At 47.1% G+C, this 12,802-nt stretch overlaps 1 protein-coding gene across 2 annotated transcripts in view; it reads left to right on the top strand.

The window, feature by feature from the left end:
• Positions 1 to 817: 817 nt before the first annotated feature.
• DAPK1 (death associated protein kinase 1) overlaps positions 818 to 12,802 on the top strand; it is a 90,718-nt gene continuing 78,733 nt past the window's right edge. For both annotated transcript variants that reach the window (XM_087741783.1, XM_087741781.1), the window contains exons 1-2: positions 818 to 952; positions 1,449 to 1,607. In XM_087741783.1, coding sequence (XP_087597909.1) covers positions 1,546 to 1,607 — 62 coding nt within the window. In that variant the 5' untranslated portion in view covers positions 818 to 952; positions 1,449 to 1,545. The remainder of the gene's footprint in view (positions 953 to 1,448; positions 1,608 to 12,802) is intronic.

Here is a 12,802-nt window from a genome sequence, read left to right as displayed (position 1 = left end):
GTGGAAGTTAAAAGCCGTTCAGTTACCCGACGTCGTCTACTCACTCGAGGCTGAGCTGCATGGATGGGAGGAAAACAGAGCAACTGGGAAGACGCCCGCCTCCAACACCTAAGCAGTAGTCCAAGTTCCAACTTGGCCTGGGACCGATACGCTACAGAACAAACACATCCTGCGCCGGGAGAGCTGCACCTCAGCAGCAGCACCAGCGCACGCCAAGATCGGAAACGTTACCAAACGCCAAACGTAAGGGGCAACGCTCTGCGGCGCCAATTTAGCGTATTTCGTATCGGAAGACCGCTCGTTGCTGTCGCCCGAGGACAGAAGCATCCCTGCAAACGGCACTTCAGCGCTCGCTGTGCGGGGCGCCTCCCAGCACGGAGGGCGCCGGGGCTCCCCGCCCCAGCTCTGCGGCGGGCGCGCTTTGTGCGCGGCCGGGGCCGGGGCCGCCGCCGGTGCCCGGGGCGAGCACGCCGGCCAGGCTGCAGGAGGCTGCAGCAGGCCGCGGGCGCTCGCCGCGGGCGCCGGGGCGGTCGCGCCGCAGCGGCCGCGGGGCCCGGGACGGCTGCCGGTGCGGGGCGGCGGGCGGCGGCACATGGCGCTGCCGCGGGCGGGCGGGCGCGGCCGGCGGGAGCGGGCACAATGGCGGCGCCGGCAACCGGCCGCGGCGGGGCGGGGCGGGGCGGGGCGGGGCGGGGCGGGGGCACGGGCGGCCGCGGGCTCCCCGCCGCCGGGGCGGGGCGGGGCGGGGCGGGGCGCACCTGGCCGGGGCGGCGGGCGGCGGGGCGGAGGCGGGCGGGCCGCGCCGAGGGGCGGGGGAGCGGCCTCCCATTGGCCGGGCGGCGGAGCCCCGCGCGCCGGCGTCGCGCCGTGCCTGCGCGCCGGCCGGGAGCGGCCGCGGCGCTGTCGCCGCCTCACGGGTCGCGGAGCGGCCGGGGCGCCGCGGCGGCAGCGGGTGAGCGGCCAGCGCGGGAGGGAGGGAGCGAGGGACCGGCCCCGCGGGCGGGGGGACCGGCCCCGCGGGCGGGGGGACCGGCCCCGCCTGCCCCTGCCCGGCGGCGGGGAGGGGACCCCCCGCCTCGCCCTCCCGCCCTCAGCCGGGGTCAGGTGCGGGGATGCCCGGCGGCTCCCGCCGCAGGCCCGGCGGCACGACCCGGTTGACCGGGCAACGGAGGCACGGAGGAATGCGGCGGGCGGCTGGGCTGCGGCGGGCGGCTGGGCGCCGGCGGCCGCCAGGGCGGCTGGGCGGCGGTGCGGCTGCCGCTGCCGGGGAAGGGGCGGGGGGCGCCGCTTTCTTCTCCCGCCGCCCGGGCAGGGGCGGGGGGGCGCCCCCCGCCGCCGGTGCCGCTTCCCTCGGGGTGGGGAGGGCGGGGGGCGGCGGCCCCGGCGCCGGGGGAGGAAAACGGCGGCCGGCCGCGGGCAGGGGCGTTCACCTCCCCGCTCCTCCGCAGGGCGCGCAGCCAGCGCGGGGCGGCCCCGGCGGCTCCGGGGCGCTGGTGATGAGGGCGCCGAGCAGGGGCTGAAGCCGGCGGCGGCGAGGCGGCGACCATGACGGTGTTCAGGCAGGAGAACCTGGAGGAGCACTACGAGACGGGCGAGGACCTCGGCAGGTGGGTGCGGGCCGGCGGCGGGGTGGGCGGGGGCTGCCGCCGCCGCGGGGGGTGCCCGGCCGTGCCTTCCCACCGCCGCCCAGGTGCCCGGGGACGGGAGGGGGAGCTGGATTTTAAGCTACGGCGCGTTTGCCTTTTTGTTTTGTTTTTTTTTTCCAGTGGGGGTCCGGTGGGGTTCGGGGCTTGGGCCGGTCTTCGCTGGCGCCTCCCCGGCGTGGCGCCCATCTGGGTGCCGTTCCCGCCGCCTTCGGGGCGGCGCTGAGATTGCGGTGCTTGCTGCTGTGTGCCGGGCGGGTAGCTGGCAACGCGATGGGTTCGTGGAGCAGAAGTTTGCATTGTGTTGGTAGCGCAGGGCCCCGTGTGTATTGCACGTCGGTTTTCCTTTAATAGCAGGAGGGCAGAAGCGAGAGAAGCTGTGTGATTGCATTTGATCGATGGAGGCCTGGTGAGGATGACTCCCCCGGCATCGCGGTTGGAGCTGGCGGCCGGCTCGGGGGCGCGTAGCGGCGCGCTGCGGCTGAAGCGCTGCCCGCTTGACCCGTGGTTCTGGAGTGCTGCGTAGCGATCTCCTCCTGCCACGCCGTTCGCGTTGAAGAGGCCGAGCTGCTAGTTACGCCTTGTTTTTTCAGTGCTTGCCGTGTTTTAAAACTGTTAATTTAACACTGAATTGTGTCGTGTGCGAGTCCTTTCATCTTCCTTCCCCCTTCTTTAAGGGGGAATCTGGTGGCATTTTAGCACGCCAGTATGGCAGAATCCTTTCCTAGCGTTCATCTCGGCGATTTCAAAGCTTAGGATCAGTGTATAATTACCACGGGGCAGCGTATGTGGGGCAGATGATCCCGCGCCCAGTTGTGCGTACCTTTCCCGTGAAGGGTCCAGTAACAGGAACTGGTGCGAACAAGGTGCTGATGCCAGGAACTCAGAAATACAACGCTGTTTCTTAAAAAAACAACCAACCAACCAAACAAAAAGCCCCCACATTATCAGAAAGTTCATTGGACTGTATTTAACATAAACTTCACCCCATTTATATACAAGCTTGTTGTGGTGACTTGTACGGGTACGTGATGAATGTGTACTTTTATTTTCACACAGTGTTCTGGGTTGGCTTTTTCATACATCTAGAATGACAGGCTATGTTGGACAGCGAAGTCATTAACTTATTGGCTATCTTGTTAGAAAGACATGTTATCATGCTAAACCATAAGTTTAGGTTGTGTGGTCTAAATATTTTGTTTGGACGCATACAATTGTTTGATTTGATTCTCATTCTTTTTGGCAAGAACACATAAAGTGTTCTGAAATTCCGGTTTAGGTTTCTGGGCTCCTAAAAATAAAACTATGCTTGTGCTTACAGACAACGATACGTGATTTAATTTATAGAAGAAAATACACAGATCTAGAAATTATCTATCGTGTTTTCTTAACGTTCTTCAGGGAGAAGACGATGGCAGTATGCTAGTTTAGAAAGTGTTAAGGTTTATATAACCTCTCTTGTATTTATTGTCAAGAGAAAGTATCAATGCAATGTTTGGTCCCCAATACATATTTGTGAAATAGAACAATTGCCCTTAGGCCAAGTGCATAAGAAATATTAAAATATATGGGGATTTTTCCAAACAAACATGCTCTGGAAGTCACATGTTAGCTCCAGAACACAGCAGTGAAGACCAAGCGTTTCATTTTTACAGTATGGGGAAGTGCAAACACTGAGTAATGTTACATAGTTCAAAGAAAAAAAGACGGGGGAGTTTTTCAAATTGGTAGAATATTAGGTAATGGAGTTCACTAAAAAACTGGTATATTAATGTGATCAGTTACAGACAAGGTATTACAGTACTGAGGGTGGTTTTATTCATCTTAATGCTACATAAGTTTGGCATGCAGTCTAAACCTATAATATTTTAAGAATTTAAAAGAATGTTAAACTCTGCTGCTGTTTTTCCTTGAAAAAAGTAAAGAAGACTAAGAACCTTATCAATTTTATCTACTTTTGTGAGAAAATACCAGTGGATGGTAGAACACTGTGAAATGTTTGACAGGGCTTTTGCTTTAAAAATGGAATGCAGGTATTTAAAGGGGCCAAAGCTTTCACTTCAGCATCACTCTGAGAAGCCGCGATGATTCCATTGCGAAGTGTTGCCGTAAAACCATAAGAGTAAGCAAATCTCAGGATAGTTGTTGTATGGTTTAGTTCTGTGGTGTTTTTAACTTCTTTTTCAGCTTAAATTTCTAGGGTTGGTTGAAATACTCTCGTGTAAATCCCATTGCTTTCCATTCCTCGTTTACCCCTTAGGTAGGTTTCTCACCGTTACGTTTGCATATAAATGTAGTTGCAAATGTCAACCCTGAGGCTCAAAACTCAGAAAGCAGTGAATATTAAAAACACCTTTGACTTCAAAATTTCTTGTGTTCGTTTGGGAACCCGAATGTGATTTAATACTTGGGCTAAGCAATGATGAAAGGTTCCATTTCGCAAAATCAACCTATTTTTCCCCTTCTTAGGGAAGAATTCTTTTATTTCCTCTTACTTAGCTGCAGTCGTGCAGCAAGCAAATGGATAAACGAACAGATGAGGTTTTATTGACAGAGGTGTGTTTGAATGAACAGATCCTGAACTTCCTAGACCAACCTGCCTTTTGAGAAAGCTCAGTGAAGATGCAAATACTCAGAAATTTTAATCTTCTTCGCTATTTTCCCTTGTAAATTATTTAGCAGTCTTTATTACCTTATAATAATTCTGACAGTAACTAGAATTAAAAAATCATTTGAATAAGAAAGTGATCTAAAAAAGGTGTCTTGAAGAAAGTAAATGCATTGTGTAAATGAAATTTTTGATTGAAACTAATAAAGGAGGTTTAAATATTTCTTAACATAAAACCTAGAGTTGTTGGAAACAAGGAGAAGGGATAATGGTACTCCTGGGCTGAAAAAAAAAAATGTACTTTCTAGTTTTCTGGTATTTCACAGTGCCTTTGCACAAAAAGTAATAAACAGTCCTTGTCCTTTTACCAAAGTGTTTGAGTTTTATTCCATTCTTTGGTTTGTTTTGATTTATGCCTGGGTAGATGAAGCAAAAAGGAACTTGGGATTGTGAGTACTGAGAGGATCACCCTTGTTTGTCTTGCCTGTACGTGATTTCTTCTGACATGTTTGTGGCTGTTTAAGTTGGTTTATCTTAAGCTTTTGTACCAAAACAGTCTTGTGATACTTGTGGATCAAATGTTGTCTTTAGCACAGAACATATGAGAAGATTGTGCTCTTGATTACTGTGTACGTTGCATCACATATGCTTTTTTCCCATCTTACAAACCTGAAATGATTACTTGCATTATTCAGATGGAGGCTACCTAGAGATGGTTAAGTAATCATCTAACCATGAAATTTCAAGGGGTGGTAGGATTATCGTGAAAGAGCAACAAATTTACTAAAGCTGTTTTATTCATTTTAATTCTGCCTGCAGTTGCAGGTGGTGTGACTGTGCATTTTAAATACCCTGCTGCAGTGCTTTTACTTCAGTCCCCCCAAAAGACAGGAATTCAAGTTCCTCAGTATTAAACCTCACCACGGTGAGCACGCAAGTAAAGACCTTGAAACCACATCAAACTAATCAAAATATTTTTTTTTTTTTTACCCTCCTGTGACTGGCCTTACTCGGGAGTTGCCACAGTACAGCGAGAACTGCGGCATTGCTTAAATAATTATAGGGAGAGGTACCCAAACAAGGCTATGGTATAGATATATACTGTGTCTGTTTACGTGGATTGAAGGGATTTAGTTCCTGGTCTTACAAATAGCTCCCTCCTCCTTCACCCCCTACCACCCCGTTTGTTTCTTTTTTTTCCTTTAAACTTTCACGTGCTTCCTAAAAGAGATGCAGATTGTTGAAATAAAGTTTTGGAATTAAAGAACGGTATTTGCATTGCACTGTGGTTTGCAATTTTTAGATTCTTGTTGATTCAAAAAGTAGGAAGAGGTATCTAAGAGTTTTGAAGTTCAAGCTTGTTTGGACCTGTTGGACTTACTAGGGAAACACTTGCAACTTGTTGAACAAAAGCTATGATGAATCTCAGCAGTTTTGGAAACCAGTCTGTTTCTGCTTGGTAGCTCACTAAGCAGAGATGCTAATAGTAAAAAGCAGCAAGCTAACACTGCTATCTAAGGTATCTAATCGCTTTATCAGTTGTGAGAGAAAAATGCACAGGATAACATGCTGAAGATGCTGATAAGAGAGAACAGGGAGTTGTGCAAATGTGTATTTAAGATTTGAAAAACATTCTTTTATCTTTAAGTGTTGAGTGAAAAAAGATTTTTTTTTTTTTCTTTCTTCTTTCCTCCCCCTGGCTGCTGGAAACTGATTTCTGTAGCAAGCAGGGAGTATGTAGGCAGAACGTGTATATATATATATATATATATGTATATGCATGTATGTATTTTTGGTTATTGACATATCAGTTTTCAGAAACACTGCTTTTTAGAGATGCGAAGGCTGTCCGTCGTCTATCCACACACCATAACTTGTAACTACATTGCACTCCTGTGTTCAGTGGAAAGTAAAAACGCCAAACAAAAAATACTTGGATGGCAACTAGAATTTGACCTTCATGGCACTTCTCGGGCTTGATAGCGTAAACTAATCTTGCTAACTAGCTGATGTACTAAAATTGTGTGAGCATTGTCAACCTCCGTCGTGAGATGTATAGTGAATATATATGTGAAATTCCTTTGAGGTGATACTTCCTTTCAAAATGGTCACATTTAAAACCCATGCCAACCGTCTTTACTAATGTTATAGCGTAACATTTTTTCCTATGAATTACCAGGTTAGAAACTCATGGGAGGGGGAGCGGTGAGAAGGAGCAATGTGAAAGATGGTCTGGTAAGGCTAAAAGTATTGCATGTAAGGTATAAAAATTTTAACTGTGATACGCGGAAATTTCCAGTTTCTGTTTTCTTGGATTTTCTTGCTGTAACCTCATCTCTATTGCTCCATTAAAAGGCATGTGTTAACCTTCCTTCTCATACAGAGGTAAAATGGTTAAATACTGAAGATGCAGGAGGTGCAAACCTCTGCGGTACCATTTCCTGTGTTATTCGTACAGGCACAATGATAAATACTGCAAGTATGGAATTCACTGCCTCTATAACTACATGTATGCAAATTCCAGTAGAACATCATAATTAATTACAGCAAATTAACTATATGAGTTTTTCAGGGACAAAGACCTGGGAAGGAACCCTGAAGATGCTGGCCACAAAGCTGCTGTTTGAGCAGGAAATGTGGCTGGTGTCTTTGTGTGCCTTTTTTTTTTTTTTTTTTTTTTTGAGTTGAAAATCGTGAATTTCAGATTACAGCAAAGAGCTCTTTCTGTGCTGTTTGTGAACCATGTAAATGTTGTATCAGTGCTGTCAGCCCTCGAAGAAGTTGGTTATTCTATGTTTGTGTGCAAGTCCTGGCCCTGGTGGTTGCGTGGGTACTGAAAAAGAAGCTGGAAAAACTTAACTGGAAAGCGTGGTGGGAGGAATTATTCTTCTGTGTCTCAAGTCAGTTTACCTCCCAGCCATGCCTCAAAATGCCTCCTTTTCACAAACCCATAATAACCTGTGAGCTGCTGATGGCGCAGGCTGCAAGAGGCTGTCACCATACAGTGCTAGTGGTGACAATTACTGCCTTATAATATGTGCTGAGAGGTTTGCTGCATGAAAAGCACAAGAGGTGCAGATGCTTTTTGGGTATAGCTGCTTGGTCCTGCTTACTTTGTTTCTCACTCTGGGAGAGAATAATGCCTGCTTTGTAGGTCTTTTAAAATGAAGTGTAATTAAAACTAGAGCTTGCTGATTATTCTGTGCCTTCCGTTTAAATGCACAAATCTTTGTAAATCTAAACTCATCAGGAAGCAGATAAAAATGCTCGTCTTTGATTTCCTTTCTAGCCAGGCTCAGTAAGGCATGATCAGTACCAGAGCTGGTATGTTATGGGTGTGCTGAAACTTTCATTCCGCCTTTCCGGGCTTTGCTTTTTTGTCCTTCTGTGTTTGTGGGGGTATTTTGGTGTTTTTCTGTCCTCCCCGTTATCTCCCGTTACAGATGTTCGAGTATGTCACTTCCTCTGCTGGAGCTGGGTGTACTGAACAGAAATCGGCCCCTTTAGTTTAGGAAAAGGGAGGCTGAGGCCGCGTTTTCATTAGAGCTGTGTGCCAAGCTCAGTCCACGCTGTTGGTGGCTGAAAGGAGCAGTATCACTTTTCCTCTGCTCTGTGATTCTGCGTGGTTTGTTTTTTTGTTTTTTTTTTTTGATGCAGCAGTGCTGTGAAAGGGGAAAAAAAACACCTTATATCCAATTTATGGCAGCAGTGCACGCTCAGATCAGCTGAAAGCACTGTGAAATCCCAGCCTGTGTGGGGTTGTGATTGCCTCCATAAATCTACCTCAAGTTAAACATGTAGGAGGGACAGAGATAAAGAGTCACTTTACTACAAAGGCAGAAGAACATTAACTGGCAACAAGGAAGTTAAGCTGGAAATTAGGAGAACGGCGGATGGTGCAGTGGTTCTGGAGTAACCTTGACAAATGGTTGTTGCAGTTGCTCAGAGGTGTTCAAAGGTGTATCAGTTTTTGGAGGAAATTGCATGTTTCCTGTGAGACCCACAGCTGGGCTTAATGGCCAGGTGTCCTTCTGTTTTTAACTGGCTTGGTTAGCAAACCTGTGCAAGTCGTTGGTACAATTTTATGTTCCGAAGCAAAGGTGCCAGTTAAAGCAGTGGCTCAGTGGTTTCTGTTTCCTGGATGGTAGTGGCTTGCATAGGAGCTCTGTCTCAAATAAGACTGTTGTTTCTCAAACTGTATTTTGACCCCATTGCAGGAAGGTAGGTGATGCAAAGGAGGATTATCCAACAAACCTGAAAAGCGTTCATTGACTTACCATGCAGAATAGTAGATGGTACTTAACCATCACGCGTTCATGGCTGAGCTAGGTGGAAGTTGAGAGACGTGTGCACAAAGCCTAACGATCTTCAAGCCTAAACTATTTTGTTGCATGTCTTTGTTATGCAGTGGATTTTGGAGTAACATAAATGGTGTGAAATTTAGTAGAACTGGGTACAAAGGCCTATGCCAAGGAGTCTAATATAGGTCATGTTGTTAAACTCTGAGATGTCATCACCTAGGGGGTGATACAGAACGAGTGGAGCCTGCATGTTTTGGTCAGTGGCTGGGTGAAATTCTGGGTTTTGGTGCAGTTATGGAACAGGCTAATATCAGAGATGAACTGTAGGGCCAGGTATCTCCCCATATCCTTGTGCAATACCTTGCTATGTCCTCCTTTACGTAGTACCCACAGCTCTCATCCCTCCATTTCAAAGAGATAGCTGCTGTTCTGTTCTGAAGTGAAGAAGAGACGCTAAGGTGGTGAAGCTGTGGGAAGAAGCTTCTTAAGAGAGGAGACTTAAGACTTTGGTACATTTAGCCTTGTACCACAAAGCTTGGAGTGGTATGACTTTTAAATACACTGGAAGAACGAAAACGCTTGGGGAAGCAAACTTCAGAAACTAGATTTACATTTACAGTGTTCACAGATGAATCTGCAGGCTGGAAGTTGAAAGGCTGCTTGCCTCCAGGAGAGTGAACTCTGGGACTTGTCTTTGAAATGAAGCCAATGTGAACAGGGAACCTAAACTGTATCAAGATTGAGCTTGTAAAATTAAAGGAAAGGATTGCATGATACTGTCCTGTGGAAGGAGGACGCTGATAAGGATACAGTCATTGTGGATATCTTGGATCAGTTTTAACTCTCTCGTTCAAAGTTTCCAGGCATGTTATAGTCCTTGAGGATGTTGTCCTTTTGTACTAAAGGTGTTATATTTTTAGTGTTGGAGTTTGGTGGGTTTTTTTGGTTGTGGCACACATTGATGTTGGGGAGGATGTCTTGTCATAGGTGCTTTTCACCCAAATCCACAACAGTTCACATGGTTTAGGATTGCTGTAAGACACCACACTGAGTAATCCACATGATGGTCTGCAACCTTACTCTCTTGGTTTTGATGTTTTATTTCCTTCCCCTTATTCCCTCTTGATTACGCAAGCAAATGTGACAGAAAATTTCCGCTTCACGAGGCAATACTGTTGAGGAGGAAGCATCATTGCGTAGCTGCCCAGACCACGTGCGTGCATTGACCACCAGCAGCAGGGGCCTTGCAGTGCGGTGGTGTGCCACTCGTCGCTAGAGCAAGTCTTCCCCAGTGTTGTCTGCCTGCAGGTGCGAGTCTGTTTGTTAGGAGGCTTAGATGGTCTTGCCTGTACTTAAACTAAAGAAAAATATCTCTTACTGGGTGGTCACAAACATAAGGGGACGTATCCAAAGCTTGGAAGAGTTCACAGTCACTGTAAATTGTAACTGTGTGTACAACCTAATTGAACGGTATAGTTTAACTGAATTTTCTGCTGAGCTATGTAGAAGAGTGAGCCTTTGGAAAGGAAAAAAATTGTTTTGGGTAGTAATTTTCTGTCTGTGCCCTTCTTGCTTAGACAGGATGCTAAGGTAACCTGTAGCTGAACTGGTGTACTGGAAATATTTGATTTCCACTGTGTCTTTATTTATGAGCAATTAATACTGTGTTTCTAAGTTTTCACAAGTTAACTTGAGGAGCCCTACTTTCTGTCTGGTATGTAAGTCGGCTTCTGGGCTCTTGTCCCTTTCCTCAGTTTTCTCTCAAGTATCAGTAAGTAGTTGTCATAAGACTTGAAGTACTGGGTGGGTGTGCCTGTGGAAGTGTTCCCTTAGAGAACATGCTCATGTGCCATGGGAAGGGAGAGCGGAGGCACGCTTTCCCCAGGTCACTTAGTCTGTTGAAGCTGTGCTGTTTTGAAGTTGTTACTCTCGCGGGACAGAGAAAGAGCGTTTATTTTCTGGAGTCTTTGGTAACTTTTGGCTGTCTTGTGATTATAGAGAAGCGGTGTGGGGCCTCTCATCTCTTCTTTCTCTGTTTTCTGAAATTTTTAGTCTCATTGACTGTTGCAGGGTTGTCTGCAGCTTAAGAGGATTGGACTTCATTGCTGAGATGGTCCTTTGTAATCCTGTATTTCTAAATGAGACTAAGGAAGCCAGTGCTTAAAACTGACAATGATACGTACTCTGTGTGGTGTGTGTGTTATTTGGTACTGCGCTTACTTTACGTAATTATGTAGGTATAACTAGGTGGAGCTAACTTTTATGTTAATTGGTAATATTGTATTCTGCTCTGGCATAGTTTACAACTAAATTATTCTGTCAAGTTTAACTGAGACCAAGGTGTGGGGTTTTTCCCCTTTATCCACAGAAGAAGATAATATTAGTGGGTATTTTACTTGGGTCTAACAACTTTGTGGAGCCCTTGACCACACTTTCAATAGCTTCATCAACAAAACTGGCAGTTTATTATTTCCTAAGAAAAAACAGTACATGGGAGTCTTGAATAGTAGTAAATTTTAGCTTTCTTTTGATATCTTTCTTCTTGCTGACTCCGATTCCTTTATTGGGACACTTGGGTCCTGTTACCTTTAATGAAGATGATGCAAATGTAATCCCAGAGATGGATATTTCACCTTGTCTCCTTCTGCTTTCTTTATCTTTTTGGGTTTTGTGGGTTTTTTTGGTTCTCTGTTTGTTTGGGTTTTTTTTTCTGCAAGCATAGACTTCAAACAGTTTGGTATAGGAGTTAGGACTTTTTTGGTATATTATCTGTCTGGCAGTGTATTCTAATCTCCATGAGCAGGGCCATCTGCGCAGAATTGCTGTTGATTCCCTGGGAAAGGAAAGCACATCAGGGAATGGCGTAGTTCCTTATGTCTCGTCTTTTCTCATTGCTTTTTATTGGAAAGGGCCTTCTGATACTATTTACTTCACATTCCTGCCTAAAAGAAGGATCCCTTTTCCTGCTTTTGTCGCCAGTTATAACATGGACTGGAGAACACACCGTTCCAGATTATAAAGCCGGTCCATTTCTGCTGCCGCTTTTGTTCCTTTAAAAAGAAACCTTTACATTGCCGTCCCTCCTAAGGGTGTGCTAGTTCCTGGTCAGCACTGCCCTACCTGCCTGCTGGCCCGCCTGGGTGTTTTTACAGGGTGGGTAAACCAGCCTAATGAGAGGGCCAGTGAATGGGACGATCCTGTTCCTCACCCGCTGAGCTGCATTCTCCTGCTGCCGCTCCTCTGCTGGCACTGGCACCATCCTGAGCACGGCCTGGAAGCGGGAGGGGATTACAGACTGAGCTCCCTGAACTGGGTCGCCGCGGGCACGTCGTCAGGCAAGCATCAGTGCCAGCCACCGGCACAGGGCACGAATGAATGGCCAGAGGGTCGGGAAGCCTGCGGTTGTGAGGGATGCTGGCTCAGTCTGCTGACCTGCATCAGTGCTGCTGTGCAGGTGTGGCCGGCTGAGACTGCGCGGAAGACCTGCTCTGAGCTGGGAAGTAAAACCTGACTGTCGATTAACCCTGGACAACGAGATTGGTGACTGCACAGTCTGAGTATGTTTCCCTGTGGCAGCAGCCGCAGGGTAGCCAGACAAGCCCTCCTTTGCACGGAGGTCAGAGGGGGCAACTTGGAATATTTTTTTTCATGTTCTAAATTCCTAAGTGCCCAAGCTTGTCTGTGAGAGTGAGTAGTTGTGAATAAAGGCTGAAGAGCTGGGGAAGCGGACAATTATTTGGCTGTAAATAGCAGCTCATAAAACCGTAATGTGTATGGACAGTTACTAAGGCATGTGGTATGAGATTTGTGTATGTGACACAAACTGTGCTTTGTTTGTAATGCCATGTCTTCTTAAAAAGCTGTCTTCAGTCAAAGAAAAGCAGTACTTTAATGACTGGCTTAAATTTTTTGGCTTAAATGATATGTTTATAGATTGTATTGCTTTGTGAGTTTCTTACGTATTTAGCTAGCATCAAATTAATAATTGGAGGAGAAAAACCAGAAATTTTCCCAAGCAAAAAATGACTCTGCCATCTTCTGTAGAGTATAAACTTGAGGTTGTGTGTTTCTCTTTGTGCTCCGGTACTGAAAGGCTAGTAAGGTACCTGTGAATTTTACTTCCCATCAGGTACGAAGAATCGCTGTAATGAAACGTGGTGAAATCCATTCCACACCTTTAACACTATCGTTTCTTGGGAAAGCTGAGTCATAACCTGTTTGGGGCTTTGCAGTCCGTCCCCACTTCTGCT

Source organism: Nipponia nippon, unplaced genomic scaffold (genome assembly GCF_047370975.1).
Source record: "Nipponia nippon isolate SJK-2023a ecotype South Korea unplaced genomic scaffold, ASM4737097v1 scaffold_8, whole genome shotgun sequence".
NCBI lineage: Eukaryota > Metazoa > Chordata > Aves > Pelecaniformes > Threskiornithidae > Nipponia > Nipponia nippon.
This window is presented reverse-complemented; position numbering and strand designations above follow the sequence as displayed.